The sequence below is a fragment of the Anas platyrhynchos genome, chromosome 11, assembly GCF_047663525.1.
Source record: "Anas platyrhynchos isolate ZD024472 breed Pekin duck chromosome 11, IASCAAS_PekinDuck_T2T, whole genome shotgun sequence".
In the NCBI taxonomy this organism is placed as follows: Eukaryota; Metazoa; Chordata; class Aves; order Anseriformes; family Anatidae; genus Anas; species Anas platyrhynchos.
Genome location: NC_092597.1, coordinates 18,898,158 through 18,922,492, shown reverse-complemented (window position 1 = coordinate 18,922,492; position 24,335 = coordinate 18,898,158). Strand labels below are relative to the sequence as shown.

General features: G+C 47.9%; 1 protein-coding gene across 2 annotated transcripts in view; it reads right to left on the bottom strand.

The window, feature by feature from the left end:
• The window catches only part of CHD2 (chromodomain helicase DNA binding protein 2), a 50,286-nt gene that overhangs the window by 19,067 nt on the left and 6,884 nt on the right, over positions 1-24,335 (bottom strand). Inside the window, exons 2-19 of one of the 2 annotated variants that reach the window (XM_072043638.1) lie at positions 21,135-21,366; positions 18,357-18,443; positions 12,896-12,957; positions 11,427-11,549; positions 10,990-11,139; positions 9,938-10,071; positions 9,047-9,272; positions 8,123-8,223; positions 7,450-7,494; positions 7,109-7,284; positions 6,264-6,388; positions 5,530-5,746; positions 4,858-4,947; positions 3,787-3,977; positions 2,560-2,748; positions 2,052-2,214; positions 1,527-1,679; positions 305-376 (exon numbers count right to left, since the gene is read on the bottom strand). In XM_072043638.1, the coding sequence (XP_071899739.1) occupies positions 305-376; positions 1,527-1,679; positions 2,052-2,214; positions 2,560-2,748; positions 3,787-3,977; positions 4,858-4,947; positions 5,530-5,746; positions 6,264-6,388; positions 7,109-7,284; positions 7,450-7,494; positions 8,123-8,223; positions 9,047-9,272; positions 9,938-10,071; positions 10,990-11,139; positions 11,427-11,549; positions 12,896-12,957; positions 18,357-18,443; positions 21,135-21,366 (2,536 nt within the window). Of the gene's footprint in view, positions 1-304; positions 377-1,526; positions 1,680-2,051; positions 2,215-2,559; positions 2,749-3,786; positions 3,978-4,857; positions 4,948-5,529; positions 5,747-6,263; positions 6,389-7,108; positions 7,285-7,449; positions 7,495-8,122; positions 8,224-9,046; positions 9,273-9,937; positions 10,072-10,989; positions 11,140-11,426; positions 11,550-12,895; positions 12,958-17,371; positions 17,496-18,356; positions 18,444-21,134; positions 21,367-24,335 lie in introns of those variants that run through there. The other variant, XM_021266641.4, reaches the window with a different exon arrangement.

The window sequence follows — 24,335 nt, the reverse complement described above, 5'->3', positions numbered from 1 at the left end:
TGCAGACTGGAGGATTTATTTAGCAGCCGTCTCATTCCCCAGACCGTAAGGAGAGAATTGCTAAGTTCGGGCTCTTCCCGGCCTCTTTGGGACTACGTGGAGCTGTGCCTTGCAGCCCCGTTATTTGGGTGTGGGAGGTTTAAAACAAGCAATACGGATGGGTGCAAAACAAGCTGTAGCTATGTCTTTAAAAGTGACAGGGGTCCTGTAAAAAGAAATGAACTGAACTTAATCCCCTCCTGGCAGTCGGGACCTGCAGCCCACCCTCACCCTTTGGGAGGCCAGAACATTTCCCCTGCCCTACCTCAGAGCCATCAGCGTTGAAGTGGTCCAGCGCCTGCTTTCGGATCTCCCCTTTGATCGAGCCGTCCAAGCGCTGGAAAAATCAACAATAATGATAAAAGAAAGAAGGTAAAGGAGCCCTGAGGAACCGTGGCACCCAAGTTCTGGGAGGCTGACAGCCCCCTCCCCTGCCCGTAGCATTTAGTCCTTAAAAATAGCCGCCAATTAAAAGGAACTGGGCTGCCTTAACCTGCTGCGTGCGAGGGCAGGAGGGGGGCATGCTTGGGCAGCAGTCACGCAGCGGGTGACACTGCAGCTCCCGTTACAGGCTCCCAGCCAGGATCTCTGTGTTTGCTATCCTCTCCTCGGGGTTTATCACGGGATAAAGGCCAATGCAGGGGCCTGGCAGAGGAGGTGTTTTGCAGAGACAGGGCTTAATTTATTGAGGTTTTGTATGCTGGGAACGTGTGCCTCGCAGCAACCTTCAGGAAGTGGTACAAGTCCAGAAAAACAGCAAAAGGGCTGGCTAGCCAGCATCAGTCAGATGGAAACAAACTGCCCAGGACCCATTAGCCACCTCAGGTTGAAGAAATACAGATATCAACATCCCTAAATAGCTTCAGAGAGCCAGCAAGGGAAGCAAGCTCCAGGGCTGAGAGCCCTCTGCACAAAACCGCCTGCTGGTAGATGTAGGGACACCTGCACACAAGGGCTTTTAGCATGAGCACATCAGTTATCTCAGCTAGAGAAATGGCTCACGGAGTACAAGGGGTTTCTGTTAGGCAGGGTGTCCAATCCACAAGTTGCTTTAGTGATTAACACCCACCAACAAGTGTTTGAATCTGTTGTACAGGATTCTCCCCATCATTTAGACTCTTACTTTATGAACAGCAGTACCAAGCCATTGTAAGAGCAGTCCTCGTCTATAGCTCTCAAAGGATACATCATTATGCCCACTTACAGCAGGCAAAACATCCACAAAAAAGGAAGTGCCACATCCAAGGGGCAGCATCAGACAGTGAGTGAGGCGTCCCACGCTCTCAGCTGGTTTCTGCCTCTCCATATGTTCCCTTCCTGGAGTGCCACACTGAAATGAAGGGACCTCCCAACTCCCTCCAGTGTATTTCAGTGCCACCTGTAATCCCAGCCACCCCAGCCTCCAGGAACCTGAGTGCTTCTCATTGCCCAGGTTCCCTCCTTATTTTCAGGTGAACCCCACTGTTTTCCATGCTGGTGTTTCTCACCTGAAAAGGGTAGTGTTTGATAGTCAGGTACTCTGCCAGGATGTCCAGCATCCTCACCATCTGGGAGAAGATCAGCACTCGGTTGCCTCTGTCTCGCAGCCTGGTCAGCAGCTTGTCCAAGAGAATTAGCTTTCCACTGCTCCTGATCAGAGACTGAAGAAGTAACCGTCAGTCCAGCGGATGCTTTCCAACCTTACCCTTGTGTAAACTACACAGAGATGCGCAGAGGCCTGCTTCTTTGGGAGCCATGCTTCTCCCACACCTCTCCAATCAAATCACCTGGGTTCACACAGCGGAAGGCACACACACAGTAAATTATCCAAGATAAGTCTCATACTGCACACACCTCCCACAATATGCTGACTATGGTGGAAGGGGAGGGCAGGAGATCCTGTGGCTCAGCTGTGAGGACTATTTCCAATGGACAGGGGCAGCTGAAGCTAAAGCCTCACCTGATTTTATCTTGGTGAGAGGATAGGAGGAAGGGAAAGTTAAAGAAAAGCCATAACCAAGGGCGCTGCCCACCTGCAGGGTCTCAATGCCGTTCTCTTTCTCGTTTTCCTCAGGAGGTTTGATAAGGTAGCAGTGGTTGCAGCACTTTTTCAACTCCATCACAATGTTCAGGAAACCAGATGTGCTCCCTCTTGTTCCCTTCGAAAGAGCCTTGTAGTTTCTTGTCAAAATCCACCTACAGGCAGGAAAATAAACAGGCCAAATCACTTCACAGTGCAAAGAAGGCATGCTGGAGCCTGAGAGGAGCAAAACCCTCAGGGACATCCTAGTTCAGGCATCAGTCTACTCTCTTCCCTCCATCTCTCCTCACTTTCTCCAGAGGATTCTGCTTTTTCCTCCTCACTAGAAACCCTGATCTTACTTTCCTCTTGATGGTATTACAGTTAAATATTAAACAGCACCAGAGTTCTGCAGGGAGCTTTACTGCCCCAAAATGTATTCCACGAAACATGTTCCCAAGTCACACAGAAAGCTGCTCCCATTTCTGCTGGTACTCCCAGTAACTTAATAAGCAACTCACTTGTAATACTGCTTCTGCAGAGCAGACATTTCCACCCGGAGGATCTGCTCCACTTTGGCTGGCAAAGATTTCTCCACATCCTTCTTCACTCTGCGCAGGAGAAAGGGCTCCAGGACTTTGTGAAGGCTCTGGTAGCCATTCTCTCTACCTTTCCCGTGATCTTCTTCAAAATCCTCCCAGAACTCAAACCTAGCAACAGAAATCAGTAGTAGAAAGGGGTCAGAATATATTGTCTCATGGTATCAAAGAGCACATATCAGATATGCTCACACTGCATGATGAGACAAGAGACCACCAGTTTGATGGAGACACAGTGGAGGATAAAATGTTTGCTCTACTCTGGTTAACTGAACAGGCTGGAGGCACAGCTAGAAGCTCTCTGGGTTTAGGTACCTTCCAAATATTTTATCTTTGAGCTCCATAGCTCCTCATTGACTCCAAGTTCCAAAAATCCCAGGCTTTCCAATATTCTCCTCCGATGTCTCCTGGTAGCATTTACCAAGTAGCAGTTTCTGAAAGTCCCACATCAACCACCCCTTAGGCAGGACTCTGACAACTAAATTCTGTTTCTCACTGCTCTGATGGCTTTTTTGGACTGCTGCTTCCTCTAACAGCTCTTTGAAATTTGGAGAACTGCTCTTCTCTGTTTGTGAGACCATAAATCTTTCCCTTCAATCTTTCCGTGTTCCAACAAGAAGAATTTGGGGGATAGCTCTTCGTACAGTCAAACATCATTTGGGTGAGTCTGGGGGCATGCTCGTCCTAGCCTTAGCAATGCACACAGCCCATTTCGTTTTAAGAAAACAAAACATTTGTTATAATGTGGGCATGCAAACAATCAGCTAGACACCACTGTCCTCGAGCAATACTCCCAGGGACCGCCATAAAAATGTTTGGCGAGGATGGCTGAGCCGCATTGTACCGGAAACCTCAAAAATGGTTGAGATGATTGCTTAAAACAAGTTTAGCTTTTTAGAGATGGCACTAAGACAGCAAACAGATTTGAAAGACATGTATTAGGTTTCCCCATTCAATTTGGTGCCAGAAATACTCTTTGTGTTAGTCATTTAACCTCTCGTTTTCCCTACAAGTGTTTGTTCCCTTTTCACTGGTCTAATTCCACTGAGTTTAATTCAGGGTTTCTGTCTTTCTGCTCTCCCTCAGTCTATTTGATGGACAAGAAAAGACACACAAAGGTATTTTCTGAAGCACCAAAAGGAGACTTACTTCTCTGGCATGATGAAATGAAGCAGGGACCAGAGCTCTTTGAGTGAATTTTGAAGTGGGGTGCCGGTGATCAGCAGCCTGTGGTTGGACTTGAAGTCTATCAACGTTTTGTACAGCAAAGAGTCGTCATTTTTCAACCGATGGGCTTCATCCACGCCTAGAAAGGCCCAGTTAATACTTCCCAAAACAGCCTGAAGGAAAAGAATTTAAATGCATATATATATATCCTGGGTCAGATGAGTCCCACCACACTGCTCATGCCTCTCTCTCCATGGCCACAAAGCACTGCCGTGTCTCCTTTTCCAGGGAGTCCTGTCCCAGTCCCTGTGCAGAACCCACCAAAACAGTTGGGCTCACAGGAGTTTCTTAAGAATAAAATTTGGGGACCAGGGTGCCCACACCATAGTTGATTTGTTGTAAAGGTGAAAAACAGCCACACTGCCTAGCACTCCTGCCACATCTGAATGGCATTCCTGCAAGTACATCTATTTTGATCCACCTTTTCTTTACCCAGAGAATGCAGTCCTCCCCCAGGCCCCAGTTCCTCTTTCTCCATGGCCACGGGGCCCTGCTATGGCACTGGCCTCACTGACATGATCAGAGCAGTAGCATATAACACTTTTATATATAGCTATATATAAAACTCTGTAAGTTATGGCAACCTGAGAGTTTTGATATTTATTTTTTTTTCACTAGTGTTAAGCTTCTTGTTTTCTCCTAGGACTTGATGATGCACTGACAGAGTTGATGCCCATTTCCTAAGCAGACAGATTTTGCCTAAGTGTGAAAATCCAGATAATGGAAGCCCTGTGCCAAAAGTTCATTGTAAAGTTTTGCCCTCTTAACTAGTCTAAATTAAACCAGGTAAAATCCCACTACAGCTCTGCTTGGTGTCTTATAAAAATTAATACAACTGCCACAGTACCAGGGTGAATATGCAGCAAGTGTCCAACAAACCCTCTGCCCACTACCAACACACCCTCTACCCTCTATCCAACCCACTCAGAGGGTGGCTTCCCCAGTTACAAGCAAGAGGTGACCTACATAAAACACCCTTGGCCCATTACTCACCTTGTCTTTGAGGAGGATCTCGTATGTTGTGATAAGTGCATTGAACTTCAACCTTTTAGACTGAGAGTGGATCCACTCATATTCACGTATCTGCGAGAGGAGACAACCAACATTACTGAAGGGAAGGAGTTAACAGGTGTTATTTGAGTGTAGCTATAGCTGGAGCCTCCAACCGAGTCCAAACCCTGTTGCTGAACGTGACATTTGACAAGCAAAGGGTGTCCAAGGAGCAGCTTGTTTTACTGCACGCATGGCTCTTACACAAGCACCAAAATAAGGTCAAACAACTTGCTGTTGTGACATTCACCCACCATGTCACTACTGCCACCACTAGACTCACAACATTTGTGTGCCGCCTTGTCTGAATAATTCAGAGCAGATGGACGAGGTTGGCAGTTGTGCCCTGCAGCACGTTTCAGCCTAGTGGTCTCCAGACCTTCTAGGGGAGGCCAGTACTCCTGTGCTCACTCTAAGGGGGAAAAATAAGGTAGCAAAGTCCCTACAGCAGGGAATTCCACCCAAGTGCTCAGCTACAACCAGCTCTAACTGCCCACAGGACTGTCGGTACTCTCCAGCAGATGGCATGTCACACACACACATGCTACACAGAAGCTGCTGCATTGCACGCAGCATTTCCATGAACCCCACGCCCTCCGCTTTCTGATTACCCACCATGTTCCTGCTCATGAGGTCTCCGATGTAAACTACCACGTTTATCTCAGGCGCCCACACTTCAAACTCTCTCTGCCACGAGGTGAGAGTCGACAGAGGTACCACCACCAGGAAAGGGCCGTACAGCTGGTGCTGGTGGAAGAGGTACGACAGGAACGATATTGTCTGAATCGTCTTCCCCAGGCCCATTTCATCAGCCAGGATCACGCTGTTGTTCCTGTGCAGGAAGAGAACACACACAAATGCTGTTTGACTACGTGTTTGTGCCACTGCTAACATACTGTGCGCTAGCACAAATAGCAACCCACAACAGACAGAAAGAGAGCAGTGCAAAAACATTTGTATGAATGCTTGTGAGTAGATCCCAGAGATATCTAGACAGCAGCTTGCAAAAAGGAGCAGATTACAACCACTCCAAACTGGCATGGAAGGATGAAGGCACAGGGAGAAGGGAACCAGTAGCCTAATTTTAGAAGGACATTTCTCAAAGACTTCAACAAGTGTGCAAGCATGCTGAGGCAGAAACCAGTTATTTTCTGCTTTCCTTGTTCCATCTACAATGCAACTGGGTGTGAAAAAAACTTGAAATACTTCAAGCTGCAGAAGTAGGCTCGGTAAAGACCTCACTAGAGAACAAGAGGGCCAGATTCTTCTGGGATAAAAATCAGAAGACCCAAAGCAAGTGTGGCTCATTTGCGGTGCTGACCAGAGCTTCAGACAGAATCCGTACGTACTTGCACCAGGAGTGAGCGAGCCAGTTGAGGCCCTCCAGCTGGTAGTCTCGCAGCTCCAGGTTCTCACCACCAATGTAAGAAGGCTGTTTCTTCAAGGCAACAAACCTTGGTCTCTGCTTCAGTACCTGAAAAAGATGACACCATAAGCCCACTGGAGAAAAAGACCAGGTAAGGCTGAAAATTCAGCAATGAAATCTGTGGGTTTGGTGAGGAATGTAGATTGGCTCATCAGCTAATGTTCATTTTTGTCTTCCTAGCCACTTCTTGTGTCTGCAGTTCAGACACCACTCAGCAGTGTTCTGTTTTCCTGCCTTCCTCCAGTTCTGATGATCAGAGCTGCAAGTCCTCCCAAGAGTGCAATTAGCTGTACATAATGTACACTGGATGGAACAAGTTCCACTTTCCTTTTTGGCTTTTTCTGTTTTTTGTTTTTTTGTTTTTGTTGTTTGTTTTTTTCTCCCACTGTCTCCATCCCTCTCCTCCACTGTATCAGTGTCTTACAGACTTCCTCTTTCCCCAACTGTGCTGTTTTTCCGTTCAACTGATATTAAAACTTTGCCTGGCTACAGCAGCTCCTCCTGAGGAGGAAGCACTTTGCAAGGATTAATTAAGCCTCTCACTCCACAGGGGGACATAACATGTGCACTGTGCAGAGCAAATGAAACCAAAAGGGGTTCACATCTCTGTCTAAAGCACAAGAACAGCAAACAGCCGTTCAAATGCTGATGGGAAGATGGGGACATGTTCTCTGACATTTATCCTGACAAAACTTTATGTTCCTACTGTTTGTGTCATCACCCAGCCAGAAAAAACAGAGCAAGAGGAGAGAAGAGAAGCAAGCAAACCTTGCAGTCCCGTGTAGGAATTGTTTTGGAGTTGTTACGGTTGTTGAAGCTGTCAATGCAGTGCTGAAATTTCTTGCTTATCAGAGCCTCATCTTCCCAGCTGCATTCCGCATAGGGCAGCCCCATCCACTTGCACAGGTATTCAGGGTCATTTGAGGATGTTTTGCGACTGTTTGCTGCAAAATATGCACACACAAAAAAAAGCCCAAACATCAGCAACTGCGGTTCTGTGGCTGAACCACAAGCGTGGTTCACAAGGGCAGTCTGAACCACCCCTACAACCACAAGACAGGTCTTGGCTAATAGGAAAAGTGTAGAGAGGCCAAAGAGTGCTCCTTTACCTGGGAAGTCAGCGTGCCCCGTCGCAGACTTGCTGGTCTTCACGGCTGTGGTTGGAGACACAAGGGAAGCAAGGGTTTATGTGCTGGCAGCCAGCAGGGGGAGCAGGACAGACAGAGGACCACATGCATTTTTGAGAGGAATTGTGTGGAAATAGGTTAAACAACTCTCCAGGCCAATTCCCAAAGCAACTGGCTGCCAGCACCTCTGACTGATACTTCTGTAATAATAGTGAAGTGCTAAGCCCCGTTTTTTATTTTTAATAAGTAAGTAATCATGAAAATCTAACCCCTGAGCTGCCTTGCAGTCTAACCACATCCTTAACCACAATGTCACGGAAAGTAGTCCTGACAGCACCAGGCCTGTGCTTCTGCAAAAACCTTGACAGAAGTCAAAGGACTTCACCAGCAGCAGCAACTTCAGTGAGTCCCTGGAAGCTGGGTGTATCATCCCATACTTCAAAGCAAGGAAAGGGCAAGTGACCAGCATTGCTTGTAGATAGATATTTGTAAACCTGCAGAGCTACTGTTCAGTCCCTAAATCTCACACACTAATTCTCCAGTGATATGGGAATAAAAGGAGAAAAAGGGAGCCTTATGCTCATTTTGCTGTCAGTACAGATTAAAGTTCCGAAGTCTCACTTCACCCCTTTACAAAAGTATTGGGTTCACTTACCAATTACTCTCTCCACTATTTGATACTGTTTGTTCAGCTCTGAAGCCAGCTCCTGTTGGCAGTTGAAATATTCCACATCTTCAGGGGATACCTTGGCCAGCCTATACGCAAAAAGAAAAATAAAAAGAGATTATAATGCTTCTGTAACATCATAATGCTCATTGAGGCAATGTATAGAATTATTTTTTTTTTATATGGTTATGGAATTAAGTCACTGAAGCAGACTACTGCTTATTTGACATCTATATTTCTTAAAGTTTCCTATAATTATAAAATATTACTGGGAAGCGAATGTCATAGAGGCTAATATTGTCTCCCTGGTAAATGACTCCTTATCCTGCTGCAAGAATCAGCCACAAAAATACGAATCAAACAATCAGGGATGGAAGCTTCTACTCCAGCTTTACCACTTTGGAAACACACAATAGCCCCCTTTATTTTTCTTGGGGAGGTCAGACAAAAACGTACATATAGACAAGCCCATAATTAGCAAGGGTTAACAAGGCTGCCTTGAAGCAGCCTGCAAAGCAAAATTCAACAGCCTGCCCTGTGATGAGCCCTGTTTTCCAGCACAGCTGCTTGGTTTAGCACGCAAGGTCTCATTGCTATCCATGAGCCCTTATGCCACCTCCTGGGCCAGGCACTCCTTTTATTTGTTGTCAGCTACCCAATTTATAAGCCTGGGAATTGGCAATATGTGAAGTTCTGTCTCCTCTCTCTTTTAATACCATGGCCACAGGCATCATTTCTATGATGGGGATGTTGATCAACAAGCAAAGAGACACGAGTGTTGTGCACTGAAAACAGTTGCTTTGGATGGAATATGCTTTGCAAGAAAAAATCAAATGTTTTCAGCCCTGACGGTGCAAACCTCTGGCTAAAAGATTCTCCCAAGGCGAAATCACTGGTCGAAGTAAAGCATACCATTGCTTGATCTCCTCCTCTTTTTTCTTGAAGTTCTCTAGCTTTTTCAGGCCCTTCACTTTCTGCTGCTGCAGGGACTCTTCACTCTCCCATGTGCTATGGATGTATGACCAGCCTTTCCATTTGATCAGGTACTGAACTTCTCCCTCATCCTTTTCAGGGTCAAAGTCAGCACTTGGGTTGCCATTGGCTTCAGTTGCATACACTGTGGTGGAAGCACCAGTGGCTGCAAAAGAAATCAGGCTGCAGTTGGTACCTTTGTTAAAAAGCACTGGACATGAACTGCATTAGAGGAGGAAGTTATTTTTTCTAATGCATCCTTTGTGATAGCACAAATAATATTCTACAGATTCTTCCACCCAATGAGACAGGCATACAAAAGTTTTCCATACAACAGGATCTTTTTAAATCTCTCTATCATAAATGCCTTTTCTTTAAATATAATTCAAAGGTCTCTTGAAAATACCCAAGACCGTTCAGTTTTACAAAAACACTTTTGTGAGGCTATGAGAACAAAACATCAGCTTTATTTCCATTGTGGCTTTGTCAATGCAGCTATGAAAACTGACTCTACTGGAAGAGCTATTTTATCTTTTAAGGAAGAGAAAAGCAAGAACTTGCAGAACAATGACTGCATCTTTAAAATGCGTGCACGCTAAAAGAAAGCTGCCAAGCACATAAACTTGACATTTTAGGTTTTTCAATGGTAGATTTTTACAAAAGCTGCTAGAAGGAAGAAATAAGAGGCACAGGCGAAAGCGTGAAGAGCACTGAAATAACCCTGAGCCCCACTGGAAGGCTTCAAAGTCGCAAAAGCATTGGACCAGTTGACGAGAAACAGAGAGTGCATGACTGAAATCAGAAATAAAGTCTTTTTCCAGGGCTACGCACCTCCTTTTTTTCCAAGCCTGATGTCCAAGACTTTCTCAATAGTTTCACTGTTGTCTTGCTGTTCATCAGCTCCTTCCCCAGTCATCTCTATCAGGTCATCAGAATCCGTCTCAAAATCATCATCTTCTTTGTAACTGAACAAGATCAAAACCAAACTGATAAAAAAGCCTTTGACTCTTCCCAGTCCAGAAACACACAGAGTGGCATGGAGCGGAGCAAGCCTTTTCCAGCATTTATCCTGGGGCTCAGTGCTTGTTCAGCACACGCATCTCTTAAATCAGCCATTCAGTATTTTTCCCTGAGACACACAGATAGCAGCTACGCTTTATCAGAGCAATAGTGCATCATGTCCATGTAATGTTTGTGATCATGGCCAACACCAGATGCTTCATGAGGAAGTGGAGCAATCCCTGCAGCAGAAGCAACGTAAGACCACCAACAAAGCCTCTTCTATCCAGTGACAGATTATTTTACATTTAATAACACAGGTTGCAGAGCACTGAAAGGCTGCTCAGGTGCTACGCTGCCCTAGGAACTACACATCTCATCTTTGATGAACAGTGAACAACCCAAAAATATTCTTCTGCTGGCTCTTTGCAAGTCCCTTTTGAGGTGACTGCCAGAAGGCGAGAAGGTGTATTGGGGAATGGATAATGCTTTGCCTCCACCATGTCTCAATGCTCTGTCCTAAGGAATTACTTATCAGCCATCTCAGACAATTGCCCCAGCTGCTCCCTCCTACTCATTTTAACCTACTATGTGCAATTCTTAATCTCATTTGAGCGTGTTTTAGAAACATTAAGCAAGCCTCCTTGTGCTTCTCTAAGAGAAACTGGTAAATATTTCCTGCCTTACAGCTGGCAAACCAAGGTAAAAAGAAGTCAGATGCTTGCAGCGTGAACATGTTGAAAGCCACATCTCAGGCAACAAATATCTACAGGGTCTCTCTGCGCGGTCACACAGGTTGTCAGTGGCTGGGGCAGGGAATCTGGGGTGCCCTCTTCCCCAGCCCACCAGCTCTCATCAGCAAGCCACCTCACACTCCTCATTACCTGACATTTTTGGCTGCTCTTCGTCGAGTTTGTCTCTTGGGGGTCTCATCGTCTTCATCGTCGTCGTCATCTTCAGATGAGTCCGGTTTCTTTCTCTTCTTCCCACGCTGGGGTTTGTGAGGCTTTTTAACGTTGGTTTTGGCCACTGTTCTAAAATAAGTATTAGCAGAAAGCTATAATACAGTGGGTTTTACATAAATGTCCATGTTAGTAAGCCTTAAAAAAGCACAAATTTCAAATATGAGACTCCTAGAGACTTAGCCTGCTCTAAGTACCATGGCAACCACTGTATCACTCACACAATAACTAGGTCCACAGGCTCATAATCGAGGATAATATTGAAGAAAATATTCTTTAGCAACAAATAGAAACTGCCTCTCCTCCCCAGCACAGGCAGGAAAGACATGCAGATACAGACTGAACCAACCACTCCTTACCTCCTCTGGGCAGGTCTTCTTGCTTTAACTTTCTTCGGTTCAGGCTCACTCTCTGCACTGGTGCCCTGCTCCCCTCCATCTTCATCCTCTTCTTCACCAGAGACCTCTCTTTTCCATTTATTTCTGTGGTCAGAAATGTAGGTCATCAAGGGCCGCCATATTTCAACACAAATGCTTGGCTAGGAAGGCATCCGAGCCATCTAGGTTAATACCAGCAGGCCATAATTATGAGAAAAAAAATACTGTGATGCACGGGGGAGCTGATGCTGCAATTTTCTGTTTTTAGGAATAGGTCTCGTCATCTACATCTTAGCTACACAGTGGCAATATGCCGTGAACATGAGTGGCTCTCACCACGTGCTACAGCACTGCATGTGGCAGGGCTATGCTTCAAACAGCGGGGTGGCAAAGCGCTTCAATTTATTTATTTTTCATTTCCACACATGCATTTCTGAAACGAGGTGGAAAAACCTTCAAGGTGGTTTCAAGCAGACAGATATTTCTCAGAAGTGCTCGCTTTCACTTACAGTTTACGAGCCACGAGGTGCACAGATACACTTTCCCCTCGTAGCCCAGCAAACAGGGCAGGAAGTCTCATGCCAGTTAGCTTTAAGTAAGTAAAGTTTCCAAGGCTGAAGCCAAATCCCACTGGTGCTACTTGTGAAAGCAAGCAGGTTCTTCACCAACAACGTGGAGCAAGATTCAGCTCTGAGCTGCCCTCCTCTCTCCATGGGGTACACGGGGAGTCCACGGGGATTATTCCCCTTGTCCCTGACTCTTATTCCCCTTCATCTTGTTCTGCACCACTGTATGCAGCTGAATGAGAAATTAAAAGACAAGAAAGGAGAAAGGGAGCAGGGACCAAGGGGCATCCTGCTGTGTTTAGGTTTTCTCCAGCAGGGAGCTTGGTAGCTCTCTTCAGTACACTTGTGTTTAGCAAAACTCAGAGGTGCTCATTAGATGGAAACAGCAGCAAAACATAATTTAAATGAACTCGGATATTTTGATGGGACATCCAAAATGTCCTTTCTGGAAGGTCTTGCATCTTATCAGAGGGTAATAAAAGATAAACAAAAAAAGGTAATGATTTGGCATTTTATTCTCTATTCATTAAAAATGAGGGAGGAGCGAGGATTAAACTATTTGAAGTACCCCTGAATGAGAAAAAGTAACACAATGAAGTGAAAGACTGACAACAAAAATGAACCTGACTTGTTCTGGTTCCCTGGCATAGGCAAAGTGGGAAAACAATAGAGAAGTTGGGAAATTGCAGCCATCCAAAGGTTTACATTCATACTTCAATTTTAATCATCCAAAGTGTTATTACTGAAAATATTAATTAATTTTACAAGCTTTCCAAGTTGACAGTGCCTGTCAAACAATTACTACTATTCTGAAAAATAAAACAATAGAACAAAAGAAAACAAACCAAAGTGCCACTACTCAAAACCCCTTTCCCAGAAACTCACGTTTTTTTCATTTGCTTCTGGCCTCTTCGTTTGGGGCTCTCATTTTCAGATTCACTACTTGCCTTCAATTGAAAAGAGAGAAAATCAGGTTGTAGGCTTCGCCCCGGACCGTCTCCTCAAGGACACAACTGAAAGGCATGCACGTGGCCTGACCTCAGACGCAGCCCCAGTGCTTTCACGGCGGCATTAGGGGATGCTTTGGTGGGATGGGGCTGCAGAAGAGCCACCAGCAGCCCCGCACTGGTCCCCCTGCACGGCCTCGGCTGCAGGGTTGGAGCCCCTGCTCTCAGCACGGAGCAGCAAAAGGCTGAGAGCCCCAATGCATTATCAACAGCAGAGTCGCTGGGGCTGGGATGTGCACGGTCACCCACCCAGCGTCCACCTCCAGCACCTGGCGGGGGCAGTGGGCAGCAGCCCTGCAGCGTGCGGTGCCCCGGGGGTCACACAGCGATGGACACGTTTGAACCTCCAAACCTTGCCCTGCTCAGGTCCTGGGGACAAAGCCACGGAGAGAGGGCTGCTCAGCTAGGACACAAGGTGAGCATCAGGTCTGCTCTGTGCCCTGTGATGTTTGGGAGGGAGGGCTTTCTGTGCTTGCACTCACACATACACGTTACAACCCCTGCTTTCATTACAGAAACTTCCTATAAGGAAGGAAGTTCTCCTTAAAAAGACACTGTTCTTATCACAAATGTCCTCCTTACTCTCCCGGGTTTTTCTCCCATAGCAAAAGCAGCCGAGGAAGCGGCTGGGTCAGACCCTGCCCTGCTGTTTTCCTTCCTGCTCATCCCCCCAGACTCCTCCAGTGAAGTCTTTCTGGCTAAATATATCTTGAGATATTCTACCTCCTCGCTGAACTATTTTAAATGTGGGTGTCATCGACTCCTACGGGCTGAGATAGCTAAAAATCTTCGTTGTGCACAGCCCTATTTTTGTAAAAACTGGTCAACCGTAAAAACAGATCCCCACACAATTAACACCCTGACACGAGCAGATGACTTTGCCCGAGCTACCTGCCACGGCACACACAAAGCACCGGGGAGAAAACCGAAGAAGTGAACGGGAGATTTTTCAAAGGGTATTAAAATGATAGAAAAAGCCTCAAAGACTGCTCGCTCCATGCATCTTGTGCCTTTGAAATCTTCTGTTTAACACTGTTTTTTTTTGCTGTGGTATTGAAGAAATGATCAGAGAGACCCCAGCCTCAGCCCTGGGTGAGCTCAGGCCATGTCTCCCGTGCACCCGCTGCATTCCTGGGACAGCAGCAAGGCTCCGAGCCCAGAAGTGCTCAGACAAGTATCACCTGAAACGGCCTGAGCTGCAGTGTTAAGAAGTCAAGGCAGGGAAAATTCATGCCCTGCACTCCTGCTGTCTTTCTGCAGCCTTTATTTCCACTTTCCAGCTTCCCTTTCACCAGCAGAAACTGCCCTTTGGCTTGTGCCTGTGTTTCCATTTAATGATCGGGAGTGCTAGTTGCCACATCAGACCAGGAGCTGAATCTCCTGGTGGTTTTGTACTGGATTTCGGTGACACACCAACACCTCCAGCACGGTGTCCCCACACGAACACGTTCACCACCTGTTGCACTGCACGGGATCCCTGTCTCATAGTCCAAGCATCCAGGAAGCGAGTGGCCGGCTAGCAGCATGGGCAGCCCTGCCCTCGCATGGCACAAACCCTCCCACAGACTGCAGCTTCAGCACAGCACAGTTCTAAAGTCCTCGCTTTTCTTTTTTAATCTTTTTCCTCCTTTAATCTCTCTTCTCCTCCCTGACATGTGCTGCTTTGCCATTCCGGCTGTGGTGTATTTCTCAGTAACCGTCCCTCGATGCGTGTTTACTTTCTGCTGTCTCTTGGCAAACCCCGAGCAGAGAGCAGTTGATTTTTCTCCCGCTCTGCATCAGAGAAGACCAGATTTGGAGAAAACCAAACACGACCTTTGCCGCTCTCTGAAACTAACTCCACTCATTTGCCAAAATCCCACGTTTTAAGATTTTTGCCTTCACTTTCCTAACGCCTCTGCTCTGCCGCTGTTTCTGTGTAGCTGATGCTCATCTCAAGAACTCATCTTTCCCTCTTCGCCTTGAAAAATCTAACTTGTGGCTCCAGCTCGGCTGCATATCACAAAGTCCCCGCTGTCTCCTCCGGAGCTGTCTCTGCTGCAGCCTGGCCCCAGCCTGAGTCATCACGGCCTGCCCGGTGCTCCCACCCCATGTGCCCGTGACTCAGCCTCTCCTCGCCCACCACATCACTTCTTGCTCCTCTCCTGGCTCCGGCTCCCTTCCTGACCCCAGGATGCCTGGCTCCAGTTGTGGCTGAAAGCTACCAATTCATATAAAATCATTTTTTCTTTTTTTAAATAGCAATATCTTAATTCTGAAATCCCCATTTCGAGGCCCGGCTGCAAAACCCGATGCTGACTCGCTGAGACCAGCCCACAGGTGAGGTCGGCACCTCCGCAGCACAGCTGGAGCCAGTGCTGTTGGCAGCCCACGGGCTCTGGGCAGTGACCTGCGGGGTGAAGGGAGGCAGGGCGACAGCCACGGAGCTGGGAGCACCTCCCGGAGGTCTCATCTGTCTGCAACCACCCTCAGGAGGAAGCAGACGGGTTGGGAAATCACGTGCAACTCGTATGTTGATAACGTCGCCTCCCCAAGTGGCATGAGATGAGCTGACAATGTCCGCCCCCGGTCGCCGCGGGGGTTTTTGGCAGCTCGGCAGGAGATGCCAGGTGTGCACTGCTTGCTCTTGGAGCCTGTAGTGCCAGCACTGCCTGAATGCTGTGGCACGGAGCAGGGCTTAGCCTGTCCCTCCTGCAGTGGCCAAGGAGGAAGGAGATTTGCACAAAGACCGGCCTGCCCGAGCTCCCCTTCCCTACCAAACGCTGCAAATGTGCCCAAACTGTTCCAATGCCACTCTTCCAATTTGACTAGAGACCAGCCTCTTCCTACCTGCACTCCTCACCTCCAGCCGAAGGGATCAGCCCTCCCTCTCCACGCCTCGTTAACTCCTCCTGTCTTACTCCTTCTCTCCTAGCTCTGACAGTGCACACAGCTTTACTAGATTATCTGTGCTGTATTTCACCATGGAGCAGTGCCATACAAGACATAATGACGCTGCATACGTTGCACCAAGACAGCAGCAGCTTTAAAGATCTGGTTCTGCAGATTTTCCAAGGGTGTCCTCTCCACCAGCCTCTCGGCATGGCCCAGGGGGGCTCTGGAGCTCACCCTGCCTGCTAGGAAACACGAAGGCCCCAGACCGTAGCTCACACTGAAGTCAAAGCAAGGATTTGGCTCATTTCAGGCTTAACACAGCCCAAGTTCTGCGGAAAAGCTAGAGCCTCTGAGCTTGCCAGCTCAGTTTTCTGATGCGTGCTGAACTTCTCTTTCCTGGCGATACCGGTAACGTCTGAACTTTCAGCAAAGATGCGAGGCAGAGCATTAATCACAATGCAAATGAGCAGGGCATTTTCTGTTTTCAACAGTAAAAAAAGAAGTATTTGGGGAATGGCTGGGCCCCTCTTTCACACATCAGATGCACCATGCCATTTACTACGAATTCTAATTACAAACCGTCCTTCTTATAGCCAAAAATTTGTGTCTGTTTTGGGCATATTTCTTTCTTGATGGCCCCAGCACACTCTGCAAGGCACCTGCACTGCACGTCTCGCTTCCCCTTGCTGAAACATGAGGCTGATTTATTAACTGCAAAGAAACCATACGGGCAAGTACAGTTTTTACTGAAAACTCACGTGTGTTCTTATTCCTGGAGACAGCCCTAGAGCCCCGAGCAGCTCCGTGCCCCTATGCAAAGCAGCACTTTCGCTTCCTGCTCTTTCGCAGCCCACGCCTGGCTATTGATCAGAAGTTGCCACCACCTCTGACTACCTCTCAGAGACCTCCACGAGGTGCCTGATGCCTTCAGCCCAAATGGGGGGGCTCAGCAGAGACAAATGAGGAGCAGTGCGGAGAAGCTTTAAGGAAGAAGGCGATTAAGAGCTGCCAAGCGCCTCGGGCTCCTGTCAGCTGCTGCAGCACTCAGCACCAGGCAGAATCGAGCTATGCTACCTCCTCCCTCGTGGTGTTTGGGTCTTCCAGCATCAAGGCTTTCCATCTCCTGCTCTCTGCGAGGCCCCAGCACTGTGCTCCTGACACGTCACACCCGCCACCAGACTGCTGCAGACAGGAGTTGCCCTACAGGGACCAGTCAGCACTGCTTTGGGGAAAGAGGGGGGAATGGGGTGGTCCAATTTTGTTAATTCTGGCTTTCCTTTTCACGAAGATGGCAGTGGGCTCGTTGGGAGGATTTTTTTTTGTTTTTTACAATATTTTGTGGTATAGCAAAGTTTTTGCATCTCGGATTTTTTTTTTTAACTTTATCGTACCTTGAGTAGTAAGAAATAAAGATATCGAAAAAGAAAACAACATTTGCAAAACCACGTAATATTGTAAAACAAAAAAAGACGGGACTTACCTGAGCCCCTACAGGGCACTGGGGGCTGCAGCCGAGGTCTGTGGCGGGTGTGACATCGCCGGCACAGTGCGTGCCGCCGGGGCATCGCACAGAGAGGCGGCCGGCGAGCCTGGGCTTTGCCGAACTTGAAAAGGAAAACAAAAGCTAAGTCAATGACGTGCCGCAAGCCCCTTCCTAACCTGCTGCCGTGCGGGATGTCCAGCACTGGAGGCAGGCGGCGGTGGAGACCTGCGTCACGCTCGCACCTCTCGGGCGTGCGAATGCGAACTGCGGTGCTGGAGCACAAAGAGCCTGGTCTGCACGCTTTAAGGAGCAAACTCTACGCCCTGAGCTTTCATTTCGGTCTCTCTCTGGTTTTCTTTCCCTTCCTCTATAACCACTCAATCTTCCCGAAGGTCTGCGGATGAGAAGTTCTGCACGCAAGGTCTGTTAGATGTAAACGAAGGCAGCTAATCCTCAGGGAAAAGGAAGCTCTGAGAAAGCACCAACTGGAAGGTCTGTCTGCCAGGCTCTACCGACTGTCACCTTCAAGTGAAGCATAAACGCTTCCAATATTCAACCAAAGAAAAGAGATGGGTCACAAAGCTGAACACACACAAACGCATCTATCAGCGCGATCCGTCTCAGGATGGGCAGCAACACCTGCTTTATCGCTGTGAGTTGTTTCAGGCCACTCTCCTTTATTCCTGGTTGGAAGCACGTTGTGGTTTTGTGTTTTCCAGGACGTTTCTACAGCAGAGCATGACTTGCGTTACGCCCCACACTGGCACCCAGAGCAGTGCCTGCAGAGCTCAGCCCAGCAGTGCCCCACTGATTTCGGAGCCCTGGGGCTACACATATCCACGTGCAGGACCAGGACCTCAGTTGTGCACTCCAAATCCACAAACCAGGCTAGGACTCAGTGTTTACAAGGCGATGCAGACGCGGTTTGGTTGTTTTTAAGCGTTCGATAGTCCCTCACCTTTTCTTTTTTTTTTTTTCTTACCTCATCTTTTATATTAAATCGCGATGGTTCTTGTCTGCTTCGGTTTGACCTCCTAACCCCATAAACATCAGGATATTCTTCCCACATCTGCAAAATAAACAGACCATCAGAAGGCCTGCTTCACCCCAGGTATTTCTGACATTTCAGAGAGGTTTGATGGTCAAGGTTAAAAAAAAATCAACATAAAACCATTAGGGAGTTTTGCCAGCAGCAACCAGTAGAAGGACACTTGAGAAACCTGACTGAAACAGATCGTGATTATTCTGGGCTATTTAGTAAGACTTTAAAGTACGTGATTTATCTCAGCATTGTCATTATAGTGGTCCTTCTTTCCCACAAGATAAAAAACACTTTCCAATACGTTTAGGCTGAAGGACAGAGCATTGAGGCAGCCAGGCTCTGCAAGCAACAGGAGGCAACTCCTTGCAGGTGGAATGAACCTACCCACACAGAAGGATGAGTCACTCACAAACAGCCCTCCTGATTCCTTCCCGTAGAGAAAACCTCACCAGCTGCCTGAAGGGCCCAGTGGCAAGAAGCCCCCAGCAGCAACTTCACACGTGAAGCCTGTGAGCCATCCCGGGTGGCAAAGGGACCAGACCACCCCGTTCTTCTCCTGAAGGCACCGATGCAAATGCCGTTTGGCAGCGCAGGACACATGGGTTACTGGGAATGGTTGTGCTCTATTTGCTGTAATCAGGCCCTGTAGCAGTGTATTAAGCTATGTACAAAAGCATGTGTTTGTTCTCTCTGGATAGACAGGAGGAGAAGGGGGAGAGCAGAACTGATGGGCTGATAGATTTAAATGTGCCTGTGTTGGTGGCAGAGAGTATCAGAAGCTTTACAGGGCAGATACAAATCCCTGCCATGCCTCCCAGACACCTACAACAGTCCCTCTGCCTTGTCCCTCAGCACAGTTTATCCTTTTATAGTTTCCTAAGCCTATTTACTGTCCTCCTGCTTCTCCTCCCTCCAGTCCTCAAGCATCTCTGCGAGCCACTGGCAGGAAAATGAAATCAAAATGGGCTGCCAGATGCAGCACTGACTTGGGACTGATGAATGCGAGGCTGCAGTCTGGCACTTTCTCTGCTTCTCTTGAAGGAGTAATGGGCTGACACTGCAATGGCCAGATAGCTAAGGTGCTTATCTTTCAGGCATGAAAGCAGAGAGGGAGAGAGAAATTCAGAGGTGTTTTACTACCCCACATCAAAGAAAAATTCCAAATACTTCCCCAAACATTTGAAGAATCTGTCTTTTCATCTTTTAAATGGCACAGGTTTTGGACGGAGGACAGACTCCCATGACAAATCGGAATAGCACCTAACACAAATGAACCTCACCTTCATGGGCGTATCTAGACAGCAACACAATATAAACAATAATATAATTAATTGCATTGGTTATTCAAGGGGAACAGGCACCAACAGGCCTAGGTTAGCCCCAGCTGAGGAAAACGCCCATTAGCATCAGAATTAAGGGAGGGAGAGGCCTTCCTTATTAGAGGGTGCCCTGACCTTTCCGTGTTCCATCCACACCAATTATCCTCTTGCGTATGGATGCGCTCCCTTGTGGGGTAATTTTAATGTTTATTGTCAGGGCCGTGCTCTCAGCAGCCCGCAGAAGAAAAGGCAGCTTCCTTCAGTCCCCACTTACCAACAGCAACACAGAAAGGTGAAGGTTGTGTTACCACAGCTGCCTTACAAAGGCGTGCTGCCTTGCCAGTATGAACACGGGAGGTTTACCATGACCTGAGCAGGCAGCCCAGAGAATGGCAAGAGGGAGGAGTGGGAGCACTGCAACCAAATCCCTCACCTCTGCCTCGCAGGTACGTGGGGAACAGGCTGACAGCACTGCCCTTCCTGCTCTTTACCTACATAGCAATTTTCTCCATTGAATCCCTCTCGTGAACGAGCAGCACAAGGTGCAAGCCACAGCTATGAAGAACAGGACAGTCACAGACCACAGCACAAAGTATCACTGACCTAACCTGACTTTCCTCCCTCCAACAAACTCAGTTCACCTAGTCCCTATCTCCAAAGGGGCATTTGGGCTTTTTTTCTCGCCCCACGCCCCAGTCCATTACTCAGGTGCCCCTTGGGTAACGCAGGCAGCCAAGGCACAGCTCCTGCTCTGGGGAGGTGCAGCACGAACCAGGGGCAAACTGCACACATCAGACACCTGCAAACCCTTTTCCTCCTGTGAACCAGAAGGCAAACCTGCTTATGCAGGGCAGGGATTGCTAGGGGAGCTGTGGAAAAAACACAGCTGTCCTGGACAGAACAAAGTTTGTTGTTTTTTTTTTTTGTCCTCTTTTTCCTTCCCCTTTTTTTCTGAAGAGGTGGGCAGTGATGGAAACGAACCAAAGTGGCCCCAATCCTATATATTCTCCTGGCTGTGTCCCATGGGGAAGATTTACTGCTTCTTAAAGGGAGAAGAGACAGAAGAGAGGAGTGGAAGGATGGAGGGATAGGATGAAACGAGAGGGTCACTTATTGATGACAGGTGTTTGCCCCTTATTTGCTACCTGTCTAGTGCCCAAAGGGTTGTCACAGCAAGTGCACAAGCTCCTGCTCACCAGGATGACAGGGGGCCATGCACACACACCAAACAGCCATCAAGGGGCTTGGGGACACCAGAGGGGGGAGGCTGCTGGGGCAATGTGCAACTGAGGCTGGCCAAGTGTCAGGGAAGGCAAAGAGCTTGGTTAACATCCTGCGTCCTGCCCGTTGGTGGTGGGTACAGGGGTAACATGGCTCTGCAGAGCACCAGGGGCAATACCTTTTTAACATCTGCTATCCTTTCCTTCTTAGAGGCCGGTTTTTCTTTGGTTTCAGGAGGGGTCTGCTGGGATTTCGAACCCGTTGATTCACTTTCGGATTCAGACTGACTCTCAGAGGACTCCGAGCTGCTGTTTGACTCGCTGCCCTGCTCGCTGCCCTGCTCGCTGCCCTGCTCGCTCTCAGACTGGCTTGCAGAGTCAGAGCCAGAGGCTTCTTCGGATGCCGAGTGACTGATGGTAGAGAGAGAAGAGATTACATTTTAACTGTACTGTCACAGCTTCAAAATATGCAGCGAGCAAGCCTGAGCCCCATCCAAGCTACAACGGTAGGCTTGGAATAGCCTAAACACGAGTGTGAACTGCATGGCCAGCTGTTGGATGCCCAGGTGACAGTACGACTGCCAAACCAGTGACAAACCACTGCCCTGCTCAAAATCACCGGTCCTCTGAGGACGATCTGGCTTGCTCAGAGCAAGCAAGAACAAATTTGGAGGCCACCAGGTAGCACTGCAGATGAGCAGTAGCACTGACGTGGCTCTCCTCCACAGCCTGGTAAACCCAGGGGGTCAAAAATCCAACATCCAATTTCTGAGAGGCCAGCACCAAACATTGTATGCATTATGTTGTGTATTGGTAAACATCACATTCCTTCAAAAAGAGTAAATTTAGCAGAAAAGAAACAGAAAGGAGTTTTTACAGCATGTGGCTGGGAGTGCTCTGTTTACAGGATTACACCAATGCTGTGGAGACTGCATTGCTCAGAGCACCCAGTAAGAGGAGAGCAGAACATTAAATAAGTGCCTTTTTCCTTTTGGTTTACATCAAAATGGGTTAATACACAAAATGGGTTAATACACAGAACATCCACTTAAATGCAGGCTCCTTAACAAAACAAACAAACAGAGAGGCCAAGCTTTTTCAGGTGGCCCAATTTCTCAAACACCTTTGTCCAATCTCTCCCATATCACTTTTTTTTTTTTTTTAATTTAAAATCCAATTTAAGAAAATAGAAAATTCCTTACAATATATAACACACTTGCTGGTAAGGCAGTGTTACAGAAGCTAGAAGGCAGTGCAACAATAATAAGACTGCAAATTTCTCAAACAAGGAGCATCTCTTTCCATCTCTTTCCAACCCTTCTCTGCAGCTAAATGCTTTCATTACATTTAAGAGTTCGTTGCAAATATAACATCATGAAAAAAGAGGCAGAAAAACTTTGCAAAGGGAAAGCGGGTTTTTAATGTGTCTCCTTTTGTACAACTCCGGAAGTAACAAGATACACTGAAAGCTCTGCTTGGATTTCATGATTTAAAAATCAAAATACAACAAGGACAAGAAATTATATAGCATGAAGCACAGATATCATTCAATAAAGATGAACCAGGCAGAAATCAACGTGTGCTTTAGAGGCATCACTACACACAGCCAGTGAGTGTCTGTACACATCCATACACACATCCACGTGCAAACAGGACTCGTTCCCGGTGCGGAAAGAAGCTCCCCGCTGTCGGAGGGGAATGCTGAGAGCTGCTGGGAGATGCAGAGGCCTCCCTGCCGCCCCGGCAGAGCTGCGGCTGCTTTCTCTGACGGAGCGGGCAGAGGGCAGCAGCCGAGCGCAGCGGGAGCCTCCTGCAGGAATCCCTCCAGCGCAGGGCACGCGGCCAAGCTCCCGGCCGCCATTTCACGGCCACCCCTCTTCCACCATCTTAGGGTTTCATCGCTCTGCTGGCTGTTTGCTCTGGTTCAGCTCGCGTGGCCTGGAGTGGAAGAGCTCAGTGTTTGCAGAAAGGAGAGGGGAAGGAAAATAAAAAAAAAAAAAAAAGGAGCTGTGGGCAAAAATGTCCAAAGGGAGAGAGAAACGGAGACTTTGCAGCAGAGACGAGGATGAATTGTCACTGATGATCGCCGGTTTCGTTGTCCCGGTTTGGTTTTGACAGGGATGTGGGTGTCGCATCGCTCCCTTCCAGCAGGATGGGACCATCGAGCAGGTCCACAAGCAGCCACCACAGCCCCGTGACACTCAGCTCCCATCCTTCCCTCAACATTTGCCTCGCCATTTGCCCCTGCCCACTGCCAGGGCCTCACGGCTCCCCGCCTGCCCTCCCACAGCTCACCCTGGCCCCCACAAATGGAGCCACAAATCTCCCAACATCTGCTCAGCCGCAGCCCTGGAACGCGGTCCGCTTCCAAGAAGTGTTGAAACCTCTTCACTGGAAATTTTTTGAAGATCCAGCGTTGTTTTTTTTTCAAGAAAAGCGAGGGATTTTTGTTAGGAAACATCACCACAGCATTCAAGGAAACAATACGCCAGGGATAGGCGGTTTCCACGGGCAGGGCTCAGCAGGACACGTCCCACAGAGCCCTGACCTCCTCAGAGGGTGCCTAGAGGCGGCCAAACCTCCGATGCCACGGCACCGAGAGGCAACATCAGGCTCGGGACAAATTAAGTTGGCATCCCATGTCCCATGGGGACACGGGAAAGAGGAAAATACTTTTCTTCAGTCGCATTCATGGGCAAGAGCTGGAAGGAATTACAACAGGGCCTCGGCAGTACTTGTGTGAAGGCAGAGCAGTGAGCGCCGGCCTCTGGAGCAACTTCTTTCTCAAGGCCCTAAGCTCTATGACAAAGATACAGGGACAGCCGTTGTACACATGTCTAGCCATTGTTCCTGTGTGCTAGCCACGTTATCTGTGGATAACGTGGACACTATCATTTTTCTCTTGATGTGAACAGAGCTGTCTGCCAAGAGGAAGGCGCAGATGAGGTACACAGCTGGTGCCCAGGTACGCACGTGCCTGCCCTAGTGCAGATGAGAAACACCATTTCCTGTTCAAGGCTGTTACAAATAATTTTTAAAAAGACTTCGAAATCCCTTTATCAAGGCAAAAGGATACATAAAAGCCAACTCCGTAAAACAATCCTTTCTAAATACCACCAACACAATCAGGAGGTGCTTCCACCTGCCAGTAAGGTGTAAGGGCTTAGCAACGCGACATGCCAAGGCAGGCCTTGCCATTGTGCATAGCTGGAGATTTATACCTCTTTTCACACACTAGTTTCGGGATATGCCCTGCTTTAACATCCCTGAGTTAACGTCCAAAAGAGGCCTACTCACAATTAAACTATAACTGGGGGATAAGCTATAATTAATTGTGTCAAAATCCCTCTTCAGGCAGCCCAACACCCTTCCAATTCAGT